The 20,951-nt window shown below is 36.0% G+C and overlaps 1 protein-coding gene across 1 annotated transcript; it reads left to right on the forward strand.

The window, feature by feature from the left end:
- Nucleotides 1-11,463: 11,463 nt before the first annotated feature.
- Nucleotides 11,464-16,911, forward strand: LOC126719306 (protein ADP-ribosyltransferase PARP3). The gene is given in 20 exon segments (XM_050421902.1): nt 11,464-11,490; nt 11,551-11,840; nt 12,213-12,435; nt 12,492-12,605; nt 12,714-12,771; nt 12,864-12,933; nt 13,147-13,321; nt 13,410-13,543; nt 13,627-13,864; nt 13,963-13,969; nt 13,972-14,089; nt 14,280-14,356; nt 14,437-14,576; nt 14,578-14,604; nt 14,686-14,895; nt 15,405-15,504; nt 15,605-15,687; nt 15,789-15,932; nt 16,040-16,222; nt 16,649-16,911. Coding segments are annotated over 20 exon segments (2,487 nt in total). The 3' UTR covers nt 16,718-16,911.
- Nucleotides 16,912-20,951: the final 4,040 nt, after the last annotated feature.

Here is a 20,951-nt window from a genome sequence, read left to right on the forward strand (position 1 = left end):
CTCTTTCATCAAGTCTTTCTCCAGAAGCTAGATGGGAGAGAGATCTCTCTTTTGGTCACATAACATTCTCTTTTATACTAGCCTACGTTCGTTGTCCTTCGTCCACGTGTAGGGTCGATCTTTCCAGGACAGATATTTGTCCCATCAGTCTAATCCCAAAATTGCTGGAGATGATCCATAAAGCCTAAGATCCCGGCTCTGTTAGGGGCAGTGTCACGTCAGGGAAGGGTATTAAAGACAACTTCCCCAGGATATTTTCTGATCTTTCTAGCTTACTCGTGTTCCATTTCTATCCATGAGGTTTTGGACCTGCCGAGGACGAAACCGTCCTCGGCTGTGTCTTCGGGCCACTTTTCATGTTTCCTAGTTTCGAGCTTGGGCCCTGGCCTCCTTCAGTTTAGGACCGGTGGGCTTCCCATAAGCGCGTGGGCCGGATCCATAAACTATTGGACCCCACATTAGCCCCTCAAAATCCTGCTGTCTAACGTCATGGTAGGACAGGTGGATTTTGATGATGTCAAGCCCTTATTGCCGTTCACTTTCTTCGGATCTTGATCAACACTGGCGACTCTTCCTCTCCCCAAGGAACGTACCGGTCTACGAGCCGTTTTTCCTGGATTTGCGTACGTTGCCGTTATGCCGCGTGGTTATCTGCAGCGTGTCTTTAATATCTTCCCATTTACGAGACCTCCCAGATATAACGGTTACTGATGGTGTGGGAGAACGAAGCGGCGCGTTATACTCTGGATTTCCCTGGGGATCTGAGTGCGTTACATACCCTCTTCTTCGTCCCCTATATAAAGAGAGGAGACAGAGGGTGACATTTTCATATCCGAATCCCTCGCGTTCTTCCCAGAATCCACTTCCTCCATCCGGTTACTCCCTATTCAAGAATACCTCTCTCATAGTAATCCACCATGAACAAATCCTTCCTTTCCCAGAAACGCCATGTCCTAACAAAACTCGAGATGGCTCGGTCGGGGCAAGGATGGCGGAGGCTTAAGATTTGCCTCCCCATTCTTTTAGCCAAAATCCGAAGCAGGGACTCGTCACACCCCATTTCTGGTGTGACTGAGTCGAAAACCTCCCTTGTCATCTCCATCTGCTCTCTCATGAGCATACCTAATATGGCTCCCCTTTTCCCTCTTTTGCTCCTTTTACTTTCTTTTCATTGCTTCCCTCTTCTTCTCCTCCTTCCCGCTCATGTCCTCCATCTTCTTTTTCCCTTGCATTCTTCAGCGACAAGAGTCTGCTGAAGTGCTTCCATGTGTTCCAATTCTTCTTCCTTCTCCTTCATTATTTTTGTATAAGGTTCTTCTCCTGATATGAGCAGTACTGAGGCATAGATTTCAGAGAGACTTTGAAGGCGAGTTCAAAAGACACCTGATGGTTCACTTATTTGTATTACGGATGTTGTTATTGTTTTAGCAGTTCATTTTTTGTATAGGCTTGTTTAAGCCCTTCCTTGTACGTTGTAACAATTTTTCATATTAATAAAAGTTATTGTTACTCTATTTCGTATGTTTTGTTTATATATTCTAACAAATGTGAAAGCGCTGCTCGGCATAATAGTATAGCATTTGAATCAATAATAACTAAGGCCAAAGTAATCGTTGATAAAAAGATGCCACGATAACTTTAACAAAATTATTATTCAACATAACAATCCGACCAGTGAGGAATGAGACTTATCTTAAAATTAGCCGTGATGGGTGTTAAATGCTCGATAAGGTGTAAGAAGTAGTTATCCGAGGACATGTTACCCACCGGGTGAATGGCCTCCTTAGGTTGACGATCATTAGGTTGTTCTGCCACCTCCATGATACGCGAGCCTTAACCTTTTCCAGTATTTAAGCCGAGAAATTTCTTCATTCGGGCAGTTGATTTCCCAAGAAGCCTGAGTCCGAGGGCTTTGCAAAACCTGGGTTTTGCAAAACCTGGGTTTTGTTTAGGACTTATGCGTTTTATCTTATGTACTTGATTTTTCCCTTAGGCTTGAGTCCGAGACTTGTGTCTTTATCAGTACTTGGTTTTCCCTTTTAGCTTGAGTCCGAGGACCATGCAAGCCTTAGGTTCTGTCCGAGATCAATGTCTGCATCAGTACTTGGTTTTCCCTTTTAGCTTGAGTCCGAGGATCATGCAAGCCTTAGGTTCTGTCCAAGACCAATGTCTGCATCAGTACTTGGTTTTCCCTTTTAGCTTGAGTCTGAGGATCATGCAAGCCTTCTGCATCAGTACTTGGTTTTCCCTTTTAGCTTGAATCCGAGGATCATGCAAGCCTTAGGTTCTGTCCAAGACCAATGTCCGCATCAGTACTTGGTTTTCCCTTTTAGCTTAAGTCCGAGGATCATGCAAGCCTTAGGTTCTGTCCAAGACCAATGTCTGCATCAGTACTTGGTTTTCCCTTTTATAAGGCATTTCCCAAGGCGCCGAGCAGGGGTTGTCCTCGGCCATGGCCATTGCTCGGCGTGGGCCACAGTACCTGGGCCCTTACGCAAAGCGGGCCTGGGCTGCGAATTCAATGAATCCGCGGATTAAGAGATATTTCTGCAACCTCTGGCCATGCAGTACTTCTCTGACGTCACAGTGACCGAGGTGCGCCTTTACGAGGCCCTTTAATCTTGTGGTTGCAGTTGATGTTGGAAGTTGAGCCAAGACCACTTTGTCTGTAGTGCTCCTTGGGACGCCGCGTGAGTTGACTGCCATTATCTTGTCTTTTCAAATAAATAGGAGGGAGAGAGGGTTGCTTTATATATACACCCATCCTTTTAGTTTTCTCTCACATCACGCTTCCCATATCCGGAGTTCTCCTTTCTTGGCATAACATGTTGAAAGCGAGGGTTGGGAAGAAAGAACTTTCTCCGCCGCAGAAGCGCCGTGTCTTCATGAGGCTTATAACAGTAAGGTATGGGCACAGGAAGCACAAGTTCAGGAGAGTACTCCATCTCCACCGAGGGGGAACGGCGTCTCTCCCTCTTTTAGTCAAAATCCGAAGCAGGCTCTGTTCATGCCAGCACTTTGGTATGTCAGAAGAAAGATTCTCCTCCATCAGCGCCTTTGCTTAGCAGCAGGCGAATATTTAGAGAAAGCCCCTCAGTTTCCCACTCCCTGCACCTTTCCTTCAACGGTGTCAGGCTCAAGTTGGGTTTCTTTGGCTGCCTGAGTTGTGGGCATGTAAGAGCGCGGGGGAAGAATAAGGTCTCGGAGCTGTAGCCAACCTTTCCTCCGACATACTTCCTCGGCTTTCTCCAGCTTTCTTGTATTTTTCTTTTTCTTGCTTATGTAGTAAGCTTTGACGTAGGCTGATTCCAGCTTTTTATTGTACATTGTACTATTTCTTCGTTGTAATAAAAATGGAAATTGATTTACATGTTTTAAGCGTTGATCTACTGGGCAATACAACTTTGTGAACGAATGTGCTCTATGTATGTGTTGCTTTGAGAATATTTGTAACCAAGCTACTTTGAAGCATAATCTAATCAACTCTCATCTATCAGCACTATCAGGCATTATATCGATAATTCATAATAAATCAAACTTAGGGAACTAACCAGGATAACAGTTGAATATTCTATGATAAGCGCGCAAACACCGTCTAAGGCTGATAATCTCCAAATAATCCATCCGAGCAATCGACTGGGAAGTAGGGAGCTCCGATGGTGCTTTTGTGTACTTGGTTTCCCCATAGGCTTGAGTCCGAGGACCATGCAAGGCCTTGGTTCTGTCCAAAACTTGTTTGTATTTGGTTTCCCCATAGGCTTGGGTCCGAGGATCATGCAAGGCCTTGGTTCTGTCCAAAACTTGTTTGTATTTGGTTTCCCCATAGGCTTGGGTCCGAGGACCATGCAAGGCCTTGGTTCTGTCCAAAACTTGTTTGTATTTGGTTTCCCCATAGGCTTGGGTCCGAGGACCATGCAAGGCCTTGGTTCTGTCCAAAACTTGTTTGTATTTGGTTTCCCCATAGACTTGAGTCCGAGGACCATGCAAGGCATTGGTTCTGTCCAAAACTTGTTTGTATTTGGTTTCCCCATAGGCTTGGGTCCGAGGACCATGCAAGGCCTTGGTTCTGTCCAAAACTTGTTTGTATTTAGTTTCCCCATAGGCTTGGGTCCGAGGACCATGCAAGGCCTTGGTTCTGTCCAAAACTTGTTTGTATTTGGTTTCCCCATAGGCTTGGGTCCGAGGACCATGCAAGGCCTTGGTTCTGTCCAAAAATTTTTAAGATCTCTTTTTTTTTTTTTGGAGGTCAGCCCCTTGGCCATGACGGGGGGAGCAGACTTGGGGTCGGAAGCCCCTAGAGAAACCCGCGCCGTTAGCGGTGCAAGGCGTAACCCCTAGCAGAAGTTTATGGCGGAGCAACAACTGCACGTCGCCGGAAATGAGAAAGACTCGTGAATCTCCGCTTGCTAGAGAGCTGACTTATGCGCCACTCGCGCCAACGCGCAAGCCTTCCCACAGACGGCGCCAATTGTAAGGGCACAAAATCTTTAACGGCCCAACAACGATGTTGGGCTCGCATACGGAAAGTCCCTCACAATAATATTTGTAGAGAGTGGGCTTGAAAGGCCAGCGTTGGATCACAGGGCGACACTTCGGGCCGGACTATAGGTGAACCAATATGAGAAAGAGCTTTGGGCTGAATATTCAGACCCTTCAATCTTGTATCTAGGAGGATTTGGCTCCTCGGATCATGTCCGAGGAGCGATGGTGCTGTCCCCGGTTATCCGTCGGTGGGTTTTTATGTGGTGTCCGGCGTATATTATCCAGGCATTCTCTTTCATCAAGTCTTTCTCCAGAAGTTAGATGGGAGAGAGATCTCTCTTTTGGTCACATAACATTCTCTTTTATACTAGCCTACGTTCGTTGTCCTTCGTCCACGTGTAGGGTCGATCTTTCCAGGACAGATATCTGTCCCATCAGTCTAATCCCAAAATTGCTGGAGATGATCCATAAAGCCTAAGATCCCGGCTCTGTTAGGGGCAGTGTCACGTCAGGGAAGGGTATTAAAGACAACTTCCCCAGGATATTTTCTGATCTTTCTAGCTTACTCGTGTTCCATTTCTATCCATGAGGTTTTGGACCTGCCGAGGACGAAACCGTCCTCGGCTGTGTCTTCGGGCCACTTTTCATGTTTCCTAGTTTCGAGCTTGGGCCCTGGCCTCCTTCAGTTTAGGACCGGTGGGCTTCCCATAAGCGCGTGGGCCGGACCCATAAACTATTGGACCCCACAGGTCCGATTAACGGATGCCTTTAGAGTATTTGTTAATAGACCATTTTAGAAAAGTTTTTATACCATTGTTATAGAAAATTCAAAAAAAGTGTTAAAAATAATTTTTTTTAAATTTGATTTTCCCAAAAAAAAGTATGTTAAAAATATTTGCTAAACCAATGCCCTTAGGGCATCAATTAACTTTTCCCATCATCAAATTAGATTTAAAAAAATAATAATAATATTGTTGTAAGGACTCTTTGTCACACTCTTGACAAAATTAGATTGATAGGGTTCAAATAATAATTTAGTGATAATGAGATCTTTTGTGATACCCAGTATTTGTACTTCGAACATTGCCCCCTCCCCCTCACTATTTTCCCAAAGAAGAAGGATAAGAAGAAGCAAGATTGGTGAAATATAGTTACTGGGCCGCCACATTTGATGTGCTACTCTAGGCCCAACCCAGATCAGTAAAAAGGCCTCGCTACAGCTAATGTTGAAACGAAAACAGGCCATGAAATACAATGCCCCTTAGACCGTACTTCCTATAAACCGGGCCTGGATTTCGTTACTTCACAGGCCATTTCAGTTTCACTTCTTAAGTTAAAGTATATTTCATCTTCCATTATAATTATTTACCGTACAAAACATTTACCATATTGGCTTTCAGTTTTGTAGTCAATAAACAACCTTTAAATTAATCGTCGTAGATTATTCAAATTTTACATTTTTAAAAAAATTCTTGAAATTGAAAATTACCGGTAGTTTAAGAAAAATACCATAACTGTTTTGCATAAAACATTTTATTTGATTCCCTTTTATATATTGTTCCCAGTTAATTCAATTAGTAAAAAAATTTGTTGCCAAATAAGAGAATTGAGATTCAAATGCCACCTATATAAAAAACCAATGTGTCTATTTGGGAACAGCTTATTTAGATTTTTGTTGAAAATATGTTAAAATATACTTGTAATTTGAAAAGGTAAGAAAAACTTAGATTTTAAAAAACTGTACATAAAAGTTAGAAAGAAAAATTCTAGTTTATAATTTAGTACCAAACACACACTTGATGATAAAGAACAATTATCTTAAAGTGAACGCTATAAACTGAAATTCTAAAATTTTATTGTATCTATATATTAAAAAAAATGTTAACCTGGATTGAAGTCCACGCTAATATATCAAATAATAATTCACTTGTATGTCATTATTTTTAAGTATTTCAAACTATAAAGTTAAGAAACGCAAAGTTTTTCAAAATTATTGATGAGACATATTGTGATTGATACATAAAATTGGTGTCAATAGTAGGTCATGTCAAAATAATAAAACTCCAATTTTAATTTATCATGTTATATGTTATGAAAACAAATTGAAAAATCTGTCCAAGTGAAATTTTCCCCAACAGAAAGCACTGAGTTCAAAACAGGTTTATAGAATATAAAATAAAATTGAAAATTGAAAACAAAACAAAAAAGGGTTCAAAACTAGCTCCTGCCTCATACTCATTCAAAAGACAAGCAGCACCAACCCCAAAAACATTGGATTTTTTTCAAGAAAAAAAAGACCCAATAATTGACAATACAGCTTACAACTAAACTCCATCAGCCCAATACACCACAAACTGCATCTGGCCCATATAAAGGCTAGAGCATCACAACCCCAAGTACCACTTTTGATCATTCTTCTATGAAAAATTATTAGATACTCTCAAAATATCATAAATGTATATTTTTCCCTCTTACATGAATAGTAGATCCTACCATAAATTTAATTAGTAAAATTCACCATTTATATGAGAAAAGAGAGTATACATTTATAATACTCTTCTATTAAGGTACATGATAATTTTCCTTCTTTTTCTGCATGTCCATTAGGCTTTGTAACCAATCATTTATTTACTTCTGCAGCTCCTAGTTCAAGAAGCTGCCAAATGGAGCAAAATAATGACACAAAAGCATGTCTTCATGCACGATATGCAGCAAAATCTAAGCCTTTCATTCACTCAATATAAAACTTTGAATACCACTTGTCAATGGCTTAGGCCTTCAAAAGTACCCATTTGGACACGTATCTTACATTTACATGTCCCTCAGCTCATGTTCTCCAACTATGTTGCCCTGCTAAGCCTTATTGCATGGGTTCTGCTAGGTTTTGTACAGTACGTTTTCTTCACTGTTTTCTTTTGTAAGCAGGGACAAAGTCCTAGCTGAAAGATGAAGGTTCGTTCTTGATCATTTTAAGTTTTACTTCAATATATATATATATATATATATATATATTTTAATAAAATTTTTATCTGTTATCTCAAAGGATTTCAACTTTCGAGGAGTATATGTCTGTTCTTTCTTCTCCATATACTGTTTTATATGGATGCTCTTAGTCCATGCTATTCATTGTTACATCTATACTTAACTATAACTTAGTTACAACATACAAAAACCAAAACATGTGGCCAAATTATACACGGATGATGTCTAAACTTTAGAGTTTAGATCATGAACTATTTTAGTCTTTTAAATTTAAAGTAGTTATTTTTAGTCCTATCATGATCACTTTTGGTTTGGGAAAACTCCAGGGACAAGTAGCAATTAGTTGCAATTGGTACACAAAAATTTTACTTTTCACTTAGCACCATTGGTCACGTGTAAGTGATAGACAGGTTGGTTTGTGACGAAATTAAAAACTGAAATAGGAACTAAAAGATCATTTTAAGATTGTTAGGGTGATCTTTGAGGAACTAAAAGTAATTAAATTTGTTAGTAATTAAACATTAAGTAGTGATTAATTTTAAATTATGGACTAAAATTTTATGCCCTAAAGTACATGGCAAAACGTAACCCGACCCAACTCGAAAAAATCTTACTTGAACCCGATTTTTTTGACCCGAAGTAAAAACAAGTTGACTCGTGACCCAACCTGTGTTTTTTACGAGTCAATCCGACCCGAACCTGAACCATTTTTTAAAACTTTTTTTTTTGGTAAAAAAAATAAAATTAAGACAATATTGGTTTAATTATTTGTTGTGAGGTTTAAGGAAACAATTGAGACATTTACATAACTACATGAAAATTAATTGAAAGATGAATGATTGAGCATTCTGTAATGAGTAAAGATTTTTAGATATCAAATAGCAAAGTACATGCTAAAATAATCTGGTTACAGTACAGTTAAAAACATAGATTTAAAATTGTAAACATGTGTGAGAAACATTCACAAGTATGAAAATAATGTAGCCAAAGTATCAAATTAACATAAATTATGAATGCTTAGACCTATTTTTTAATAATTTATGTCCAAAATAAACGGCTTTTCAAAATAAATTATAAAATTTCCTAGTGTGTGTTGCTTAATAATGATATGATATTCATAAAAAAGACCATGTATAAATAAGTAAACAATTAAACTTTAATATATATCTCAAATTGAAATAGAATGTCAACCACAATTGACAATAGATCATAAAATTAATTTTCAAGATTGTCAATTTTTTATATGTTTTTATTCTTTGTCAAATGAATTATCCAATAAGTCATTTGTAATTTTGTTTTATATTTTAGGATGTTGATATTGTGTAAAAATAAAACTTGTGTATTTGTTTTACTTATCTTTGTGTTATTTTGTTTTAGATAACAATGTTAGGATTTATATAATTTTAAAATTATTGAATAAGTATTAATAAGTGTAATTCATTCTTGATATAAATGGTGAATTCAAAGGAATGCATTTTACATCAAGCAATTTGTTGCATGACTTTCTAAATGGCAAATACATGTTGTTTTCTTAAAAAAAAAAAAAAAATCATGTGAAAAACCCGTTTTTAACCTACTTAAAATGACCCCTTTTTTACCTGCAACTCGTTTAACCCGCAACCCGATTGACCTGATCTTGATCCGACCTACTTGTTTTGCCATGTCTACTAAGAGCAACCTAAGAAGCAAGGACACACGGTACACTTCTTCATTTGGGGTACACACGGGACACTTCTTCATTTGGGGTGTCTTATTTGTGTCACCTGAGACTCTTCTTTTCTCAGGGGTTTCCTTTTAAAAAAAAAATGCAAGGACATGAGAGCAAAAGAAATCAAATACTTTTTTCACAAAACAAAGAGAGGAGAGAGCATTTAGTAATAGTAATAGTGCATTTAAAAATTAACCTTTCCCAAAACAAAGAGAAGCATTCAGTTTCAGTAATATGAATAGTGCATTTAAAAATTAATATATCTTTATTCTTGATTTTTATTCTAATTTCTAAACATCATTTAATATTTATGGATTTGTTTTATTATCTTACTTATAATTTAATATAGATTTAACATTATATGAAAAATAAATGCTTATAATATATTGAAAATATAAATAACTAGTCGGAAACCCGTGCAACGCACGAGAACTTACCTATTTATAATAGAGTAAAATAATTTTATAAAATTTTAAATTGATTATGAAACTATACTATTGCGTGAATTGCTCCTATCTTTTTGAGTTACAATTTGATGAATAAGCCAAATTTAGATATTGAAAAAAAAAATAACTAAAAAGTTCTGATGTTAAAACGTTCGAAAAGGGAAAAAAATCAGAAAATTTATTGGCACTGCCTAGAAATTATTGAAACAAAACAAAATATATATGACTACCAAATAGAGAAATATAAGAGAGAGATAGGTTACCTTTAAAAGAATAATCCATAGTTATAACAGTTGAAATTTGCCAAACTGTTTCAAATATTGCAAAAAATTGAACCCAAAAATTTAGATGGTCAAACTTTCAAAAGACAATAAAATTAAAAATCAAAACATTCAGAACCTATAAATTATAAAAAAAAACAAAAACAAAAACAAAAAAGTCATTATTGCGAGACAATTTCAGTAAGGATGGAAAGCTTTTCTAAGTTATTTTTATCCAATTCTTCCTAATTGATGAAAAATTTGGTTCAATCATTGTTGAACACTTTGAAGGTGCAAATAATATAGGCTTCCAACATAATCTATATATATATATATATATATATAAAACCGAAACCTTTGAAACTCTCACAATTTTCCACATCATCATTTTAATTTAAAAAAATTTTAATTTTTAAAAGTAAATAGTGAAAAAGTCCTAACAGGAGTCTTATATATATATATATATATATAAGAGACAAAATCTTTGAAAATCCTAAAACAATCTCCTCTGTCTGTCTCCACTAAGAGAGAAAACCCTAAGTTTCAATTTCTTTGGTACGCTTGCTATTGCTTTTTCTCTTTTTTGTGAATTAGTTTATATATATATATATATATATATATATATATATATAAGAGACTCCTGTTAGGACTCTTTCACTATTTACTTTTAAAAATTAAAATTTTTTTAAATTAAAATGATGATGTGGAAAATTGTGAGAGTTTCAAAGGCTTCAGTTTTATATATATATATATATATATATATATAATAATTTTTTTAAGAATATTTTGTCCTATTTTTTTTTCCAAAGATTGACATGTTTAAATACCGTGTCCTATTTTTTCAAAAATTGACGTGTTGCCATATTTTGGCCATTTGTATTTTACCATCTTTTTGTAATTTGGTTGACATGACCAATTAGACCCTTCTCTCTACCTGAGCCTTAGGCCTCGTTTGGGAGGAAAGAATGGAATAGAATGGAAATGAATGAAAAGAATAATTTTAGAATATTCTTCCCTTCCCTTATTTGGGAGTTTTAATGGAGGGAATGGAAAGCTTATTCCCTTGTTTGGGAGTTTAAGTGTGAGGGAATGGAATGAGTAGGAGGGAACACTCATTCCTCTCTATTCCTTTAAAATCTCAAATTTTCATTCCCCCAAAAATTGGGAGGAATGGGAGGGAATAGAATTAGATTTAATAATTTTTTTACTAAAACTCCCAAAATACCCCTATATTTTCAACCTTTTATTTAAAAATAAGGGTCTAATAGTAATATTGTCATAAAATGATTCAATTACATTCCCTCCATATTGCTCCCAAACAAGATTATTTACATTCCATTCATTTTCATTCATTTTCATTCCATTCCCACTATATTACTCTCAAACAAGATTACTTAATTCCATTTTTTCCATTCTTTTATTTTAAAACATCCAATCAAGGTTACCTAATTCCATTTCATTCCATTATTTTCCATTCTTTTCCATTCATTTCCCTTACTTAAATACATTCAACTCCATTTCATTTCTTTCCATTCCCTTATGATCATTCCATTTCATTCCCTTATGAACTCCCAAACGGAGCTACATGGATTGCCATGAAATATACAAGGAGGTCTCATACTCATTGTAGTAATGTTCTTAAACACTATATGGTTGTTTTGAACATGTGAAGGTTCACGAGACAAGGTCTCATGCTCGTGCGTCTGGTGAGGAAGAAAAGGTGATGACAAGGAAGCAGAAGGCAGAGAGCAAAGAACATGAAGCAGAGCAATCTCCATAGAAGCCCAAGTCTGAAAATGAAAACGGCCAGCCTAATGGAAAAGATGCGGCCGAGATAGCTGCCGAGTTTGAAGAATTCTGTAAAGCCATTAAAGAGCATCTCTCTATCCAACAAATGCGTGAAATACTGGAAGCTAATGGTGAAGACTCCTCCGGCCCTGATAGTGCTATTGTCTCTAAATGGTTATTCTTTGACTCCCACTTGATCAAAACTTGTCTTAGAGCATGAACCACCACCACCCCATAATTTCCAATTTTACTACACGCTTAAAGCTTACTTACAAACTAACATGGCAATGAAGGTGGTTAATGTCTCTCCAACATCATAATAAATAAATGTCTTAATTGCTTTTCTGTTATTGGTGACACACAAATTTGTAAAATTTATGTTGTTTTATGTATAAAATTTGTAGTATCACAGGCAATATGCTAGAGGCAAAGTCACATTGAAATTCATTGGTAGTAAATGATTGTTTGTGAAAACTTGTTTGTACCTTATAGTGATTGGACTTAACTGTGTGGACTTTTTTGGATGGCGACTTAATTGTGTGATAGCCAAGATTTGCTGTTTTATGGGGTGTTGGAGAAATGCCCAGTTTGCAATGGCAATTTGGAGTACACGGGTATACGCTATTATTGCAGAGGATTTTATAGTGAGTGGTCTTCTTGCACCTTCAACACCAAGGATCCTCCAAGGAAACAAGAACCAATCAAATTACCAGATTTTGTTCTCAATCCTATTTCAGATTTACTTTCATTTCCTCAAATCTTGTCTATTGTCTGTGCCCAAAATTCTGGTTATTTATTTGAGATCTCTCTCTGTGTGTTGCATAGTTACTAAAGAAGTATCAGGATCCAAGTCGCCGGCCTCACAGGGATTTAGTCACCACAGATAATCCTTTTACAGGAATGATGATCTCTCTGATGGGCCGTCTTTCTCGAACACATGTATGTTGGCACACAATATTGTTGCAACTGCTAGTCATGATGCCATTACTTTGTTTCTTTAGTACTATATAATCTGGACGACGTACATATTGCTGATGGTGAATGCAGGATTATTGGAGAAAAGAGATTGAAAAACATGGATGGAAAGTTGCCAACTCAGTCATTGGTAATTTGGCAACCCTGGAAATTTAAACTGCGAACTGCTATGGATGTTCATGCTCAGTGCTTAGGTGGAATTAATTGTAACGACCTTTGCAGGTGCGACTTGTCTGGTTGTTTCTCCAGCTGAGAGAGAGCGTGGTGGCACGTCTAAACTTGTGGAAGCAATGTGAGTGTGGAGACAATTTACTCGAGAGATCCACTAGTTAGAAAAGTATTATGTATATATTGGTCAGGAAGTTGTACAAGTTGCTATGAACATATAATCTTACACCAATTCAGTTGCATGATTTTCACAAAAACAAATGGCCTTTGTAGATTATTTTCTTGTCAATTCTTTTTGAAGACAAGAAATATCGACTGAGATTGCAATCTTTTGCAGGGAGAGAGGCGTTCGTGTAGTGAGTGAAGCTTGGTTGGCAGATAGTATTCAGAAAAAAGAAGCCCAACCCTTTGAAGCTTATGATGTTGTCAGTGATCTCTCGGTAGATGGGAAAGGAATTCCATGGGATAAACAAGATCCTAGTGACGAGGCACTTGAATCACTCTCAGCAGAAGTATGGACTTGTTTCATTTACCCTCAGCAGGAGTAGCTACATGCAGCTACTGAACCTTTTGTGCTAATAACTCACTCTGTGGATGCAGCTAAAGCTTTATGGTAAGAGAGGAGTATACAAGGATTCCAAATTGCAGGAGCAAGGCGGAGAGATATTCGAAAAAGATGGGATACTGTATAATTGTGCCTTTTCTCTTTGCGACTTTGGGCGTGGACTGAATGAGTAACTTTTCAAAACCCCTTACCTTGCTGCTTCAGATCAACCTCTTTTACTTTGTACTGCGTATTGAATTTTAATTGGTGCAGCTATTGTGTGATGCAACTGATCACAGTGCCAGAGCGTGGCTTGCATTTGTACTATAAGAAAGGTAGAGTGGGTGATGATCCAAATGCAGAGGAGCGGCTCAAACAGTGGGAAGATGTGGAAAATGCTGTGAAAGAGTTTGTGAGGCTCTCTGAGGAAATAACTGGAAATGAATTTGAGCCCTGGGAAAGAGATAAGAATTTCCAGAAGAAGCCACTGAAATTTTTTCCAATAGACATGGTACAATTGCTTCTTTCCTTATTCTTAGTGATGACCCAAGGCTAACTTGTGAAGCTTTATTTTCAATGATTGAAAGAGTTTTGTTTTGCCCTTGGTAGGATGATGCAATGAAGTGAGACATGGAGGTCTTGCACTTTGGCAGCTAGGAGTTGCAGTCACACACTGCAAACTTGAGCCTTTGGTTGCCAATTTCATTAAGGTTTTGTGCAGTCAGGAGATATACAAGTATGATTTTGATTTATATGCAGACGAGTGATACTAGGAACATAACATTTTCACAACCGCTGACATGGCATATTGTGAAGAAGGTTATGAAAAATGTTGTGTTCCTAGACTTATTGATATATGCAGACAGTCCATTATCCATTTTGTTCTTCGTCTTTTTTATTGGGGTGATGTTCTGTACTTGACTTAGGTATGCTCTGATGGAGATCGGACATGACCCCCCAGACCTACCAATAAGGATGGTCACTGATTTTCACTTGAAACAATGTATAAAACCCCACTCTGGATCTTCTTCTATAAGTCTTTCTTCTACTCTATAAAACGATTGACAAAGTAATAATCATCAGGTGAGGAGGTTCTCCTAGAGTTCATTGAAAAGGTGAAATCAATGAAAGAGACTGGGCTGAAGGCTGAGGCTATTTGGTCAGATTTTAGCCAAAGATGGTTTACTCTTATGCACTCCACTAGACCTTTCATCTTTCGGGACTTTCAAGTTTCAAGAACTTGCCGATGATGTAAGGGAAACAGCAATTCTTATGTCTCCTGTGCATTAAGATTCTTGTACAACTATTAACACTACACTACCTAATCTATAGGCTGCAGCTGCACTAGAAAATGTTTGAGACATAACTGTGGCTTCACACCTTATAGAAGACATGAGTGGCTCGACCATTGATGATCCATTGTCTGATCGATACAAGAAACTGGGATGCTCAATTTCGCCACTTGATAAAGATTCTGATGACTACAAAATGATCCTGAACTATCTGCAGAAAACTTATGAACCTGTCAAAGTTGGAGATATTGTGAGTCATGCAAATTGATGGAATTTTCTTTCTTGCTAGCAATTACATATCCATAGACACCCTGTTAGAATAATAGTTAAATAATTCAATTTACAAATTCTCATAACAAGTTAAGCTTTTGGGGCACTTCATAATTTGTCATGGTCATGATTTTCAAACAATGTTGCCTCTCTACCTTCTATTTAAAAAAGTTAAAAATAGAAACCCTGTACCTCTATAATTTATAGGAAAAGTCCAAATCTTCTATTCCACTCTTTCTACTCCACTATATACTGCACAAATAAAAACATGCCACATGTCTATCTAATTTATTAAATGCTAAATTTATGCCTTCTATTTTTTCAATTTCCTAAATATGATGGGTTATTTATTTATTTATTTTAGGAAATTGAATTAATAGAAGGCATAAATTTAGTATTTAATAAATTAGATGGATATGTGGCATATTTTTATTTGTGGAGTATATAGTGAAGCAGGAAGAGTGGAACAGAAGATTTGGACTCATATAGTGTGGTGTGTCCATTGATAACATATTTGCTGTGGAAACAAATGTGCACCCTTCTTATGATGAAATAAAGAAGTTACCAAACAAAGTCCTTTTATGGTGTGGTAAGAAGCTCATTCTACTATAATCTCTTCATTCAGTTTTAGTTCTCTTGTAGGTTTTGGGGGATGATATTCTAAGTTGTATACAAATTTTTCTTTACAGGCACCCGCACCTTAAATTTATTGAGGCACTTGCATAAAGGATTCTTGCCATCAATATGTCATCTTCCTGTCCCGGGTTACATGGTGATAATTTTTAAATGCTATTTCTACTGGATTGTCAATTTTTCATCTCTATCTATACTGTTCATAAATCTGTTAAACCAATCTTGTGGTTCTTGTCACAGTTTGGCAGGGCAATACTTTGTTCTGATGCTGCAGCAGAAGCTGCTAGATATGGATTCACTGCAGTAGACAGGCCAGAAGGGTTCTTGGTCCTCGCAATTGCTTCTCTAGGAGATCAAATTACTGAGCTAAAGAGTCCACCTGAGGTACATATAAGTTGGTTCTAAGCCATTGTGTGTGTGTGTGTGCGTGTGCATGTTGACACAGTTTGCTTCAAGCCCTTGATTGAAATATTGAAAATTTGTTAAAATAGGTTACCAAGTCCTTGGAAGACAAGAAGTTTGGGGTGAAGGGGCTGGGTCGAAAGAAGACTGATGAATCAGAACACTTTGTTTGGAAAGATGATATAAAAGTACCTTGTGGTCGCTTGGTTTCCTCAGAGCACAATGATAGCCCCCTTGAATACAATGAGTATGCTACTTATGATCCTAAACAGGTATAATAAGTAATGTTAGCTACATAACACTATTCACAATTTATTTTTAACAACTACTGACCTGCTCTAATGTGATTGGGTCACTTTCATTTGGGTATATTGTGATTAGAATAACATTACTTTCATTTAAGTTTACCATTGATATGATTTTGATTATGCACCAATCACAATAAGACATTGCACTCAACAGTTATAACAATCTGTTGCCATTTGAATAAATTATGATTAGAGTAATATCACTTTCTTTTTGTAATTATGCACAAATCACAATAAGCTATCTATAAAACTTGTAAAATAAGTGGAAAATTAATGCATCCTTAGATTTATTACAACAAGCAACTATGTGGAGGGCTATTACCTGCTTAGTGGGTTTGAAAATAACAAATTTTCATGTAGTATTTAACTGGTTATATCGTGTTGGTGTAGGTGAGCATAAGGTTCTTGGTGAGAGTGAAGTATGAAGAGAAGGGTGTGGTGATGGAGACTAAGGAGTGAAGAATAGGAGAAGAGAATTGCTGTTGAGAGCAAAGGGTCCTCTTTTGTTCTTTCAGTCTCTTTCTTTAGCTCACTCGCTCTTGTACCTGCTCTAACTTTTTGTATGGAGATGGAACCTTTGTATCAGGCGGCTGATGATGTTGATGTATCTTTTGTTATATATAATCATCAATAACCCTCCCGTGTCTATAATCTATCTGTTGTTCTTTTACACCTAAAGTTATGTTAGTACTAAATTACTAATAGAGAGTTGGGTTTCTCCAGGACCATAATCTTTTGTTGTAGAAACAAAAGTACACAATATTAGGGGTATAGTGAAATTGGTCCAATGTGAAGCAAAAGCTAGAAGGCAAAATGTTTGAATGGCAGATAAGTAGCATCCATACAAAGATGAACAATACATATATAATACATTTGTTGGTGCTAAATCAGGTTTGACTATCTGATCACAGTCCAAAGAATTAGTGGTGCTCGTGATTGATAATGATGTTACCAAAAGGTTCATGTTTTTAAATGTTTTTATAATTTATACGAAGCAAATTACTTAACAGAAAAATTGAGAGCCGTATCTCGTGTTACCTGTTAGGGAAGATTTGGTGCAGAACATAGGTCCTACTCCAACCAAACTCCATGCCTTAGGCGTAGAAAAGTAGATAGAGCGACCCTTTCAGGTTTAGTTTTGTTGTTGTTGTTGTTGTTTTTAAAAAAAAAAAAAAAAAAAAAAAAAAAAAAACAGGTTTGGGTGTGTGTATGTATATATATCTATATTTACAGAGAGACATTAGAATACCAAGACTCTTAATCCATATCTATAAAAGAATATATACAACTTTCAATAAAGAAATGATTGGATTAATATATAGTCTATACAACTTTCAATAAAAACATTATTTAAATAATGTATAATAGTATTCATCAAAACAAGAATTGGTGTAGAGTGTATAAAACTTTCAATAAAGACATGATTGAATTAAAAAAAGTCATGCGACCCCAGCCAATATCTTATCAGGCTCCAAACAAGAAGTAATTTTGATGAATGGATTAAAAACCCTGTTCTTTCTTCGGCAGGACCCTTCAGCTTAAAAAAGATTATTCATTGGAGGCAGAACTTTTACTAGTAAAATAAAATTTGACAATTTGAAATTATCTCAATAATACATGTAGATTTTATCTAATTCAGCTCTGGTCTTTTGCATTAATAACGTAACTGCACTACGCCTAGGTTGGTTGGTTCGCCTTCCATTCTTCCTATGAATCTCATACTTTGTATGATTGTTTTATGGTACTAATAGTTAATATTGTTTTCGTCAAAAGTCCTATAATTCAACTTGTTAGCACATTTTATTGTTTTTATTGGACCCAATTACGTTCCTCTTCTTCTTCTTTTTTCCCCAATTTATGAAACTTAATGTCCTTTAACTCTTTTTATAGAGCTTTTGTGATAAAGATGTTTAACTTAAACAACTTTAACATTAGAGCATTTAACAAACAACAATTTATGTTAAGTGCTTTAAAGTTGTTAAAATAGTTTGGTACTAATTGTTAAAAAAAACTGTTAAATATGAGAAATGAAAAAAGATTGGCACAATAAAAATTGTTTTGTATTTTCCTAGTTAAACCCAACTAATTCAATTAACAATTCAGGAAAAATATTAAATTAATTAATGATTAATGTTTGTTTAACTATTATTAGGATTATTAGTGTACTCTCTCTCTCTCTCTCTCTCTCAGAGCCAAAACAGGAGCAATGAAGTATAATCTTGAAAAATAAATATGTACATCAAATTGTGAATTCATTATTTTTATTAAAGTTGGAAAAATATACTTAGGAGCTTTAATAAAGGTTACAATTGTTTGTTTCAATGTAAAACATTTTCCGATAGAAAATGTCTTCAACTGAAAATATTTTAAAGAAAAACAACTTTCTTTATCGCATTCTTAAAAATGCTTTGGAAAATATTTCCAAGAGTTTGGCTTTTGCTGAAATTTAAATATAAAAAAATTATATTAAAATTAAAATGTTCATGGACACAAAATTTACCATATTAATAATATAATCCCACAAAATCTAACCTAACGAACACAAATCTTCAATACAAACAAATCCACCACGATTTCACAAAATATAACATAATGATAAAAAAAAATCCAGACAAAATACTACAAAGGAGTTGTAGATCTACAAATGAGGATCAAATTTTCTAAGAATTAAGGGGAAAAAAAGCCCCTAAAATGCAAAACAATATCTGTAATGAGATTTGTTTTTCTTTGATGACTGGGACACTGGCTGAGGCCAGTTGGTTGCTAGTCCTAGTTTAGTTTTGGGTTCATCATCGGAGAAAGATTTTCCACAATCGTTGTGCACATGCGCGCATAAGGAGAGAGATGCTAGCTCCTTTTCACAATGCAGTGGCTCATGATCGGTGACGATGTAGTGGTTGACAGTGGGAGAAGCATCGGCAGCATGGTTGTGGGTTGGATGGGTTGGGGCAGACAAGAATACGTTGGGTATTAGTGAGCTGTAAATTGTTAAGCCCGATTAACCGTTTTGAGAACTTAAAAGATCATTTTTAAAACCCATTACTCTGTTTTGTAACCACAATTCCTCGTAACTTTTTTACAAACACTTATTTTAAACTCAAAACACAATTTTCCAACAGCTTATACAAATGCACCTGTTTTATGCTTAAAGGGTGTTTTAGTAGTGAAATCGAAATTGTTTTTATTTGACCAACATTTTCAACTAGGCCAAACACCCAAAAATGTTAAAAGACATTTTCCCATCAATTTACGCCTTTAAGGAGGTGTAAAACAATTTACGTCTCCTGAAGTGTATTTTCCTAGTTAAACCTAAAACAATTTTGGTTTGACCAACACTTTCAGTTGGGCCAAACACCCGAAAATGTAGAATAAGTTTTTCGTCGAAAGACTCAAAACAAATGCACAAACTCAAAGTTAAACAAAATTCCCAAACATGAAGCAATTTCTGCTAAAAGACCATTAGCTCTAAAGCTCTTTTTCTGCGCATCAGGCACCTCCAGATACACCCTTAATCAAACTTTTCAATACTGCAAAAAAACAAACTCACAAAATTGTGAAATTTCAGTGGGAAATTGCCCTCACCTGTGGCTACACTCCAGACCTAAAAGCAGGAATATTCAATCAGCAAGATGAGAAGAACAGGGGTCCAAGTAATATTAGATGAAGGAAATGTTTGGTTATTTCCATCGGTTTAATCTGTAAAAGTCCAGATTATGCTTCAAAGGGTCATGGAAGCAACAGATAAAACTCTGTCAATTAAAATCCCTGGTTTCCTTTTATATTCTGTCTTATAGACTCAATATAACTGTCTTAAGTTTTTGTGATGAAAATACTTCTATTTCTATGTATGTATGGTTTGCATCCTGATAACAACAACCCAATTTTCAACAACAGATCATCAACAAAGCACTCAACAGGCAAATATAAGTTTCTCAAGGTTCCAAGAGATCATTAAATTTAACTAAAGAATAACCTGTCATATATTATGCATAGCCATATGAATACAGACAATCCTTAATTCATTATTTGCATGGATGCTACCAAATAGATTGTTTGAAATGCAGCTTTTAAGTAAACTGGAAACTTTACAAGTCACTGGATCTGATAATGCATAACTTTGTCTTTGTGAGTAATCAATTTAAAAAAATAAAGGTGATCTATTACTAGTTTACTACAAGGTAAACTAAAATTGTGTCTTAAATGCATTGCATACTAACATAACTCCAATTTTACATGCCTGTCAAAAACATAGTGCAGAAGAGTTATTCATTCTCCGTTGATTGATATCAGCTTCATATTATGCATTTAAGTACCTTTTTTCTATTTTATTAAGTATCATACCACTGGACCAAATTCCTGTTAGAATTCCTGAAAATTCAGTACCAGTTGTAAAAGTATAACATGACTCAATCCTATATAAATAAATGAGTACCCAGATTTGAAAACTGAAAACTTCCATTCACTTGTCTTCCTGAAAGCCCGCAGGAATCAGGATATACCATGACAACCTGAGCAGGGCACAAGTGAAAAAATCTAACCTTGATAAACAAGTTGTAGGTGATATTAAAACATTAACCACAACATGACCATGCCTAATGTGTTCAATGTAACTGTCTCAGGAAAGTAAAAGCATGCGAAAAATTGAAGTATCAGAGATAAGCAAATTCAGTCCCAACAAGAGCAAGAAGAAATG

The sequence above is a fragment of the Quercus robur genome, chromosome 1 (genome assembly GCF_932294415.1).
Source record: "Quercus robur chromosome 1, dhQueRobu3.1, whole genome shotgun sequence".
NCBI classification, from domain to species: Eukaryota; Viridiplantae; Streptophyta; class Magnoliopsida; order Fagales; family Fagaceae; genus Quercus; species Quercus robur.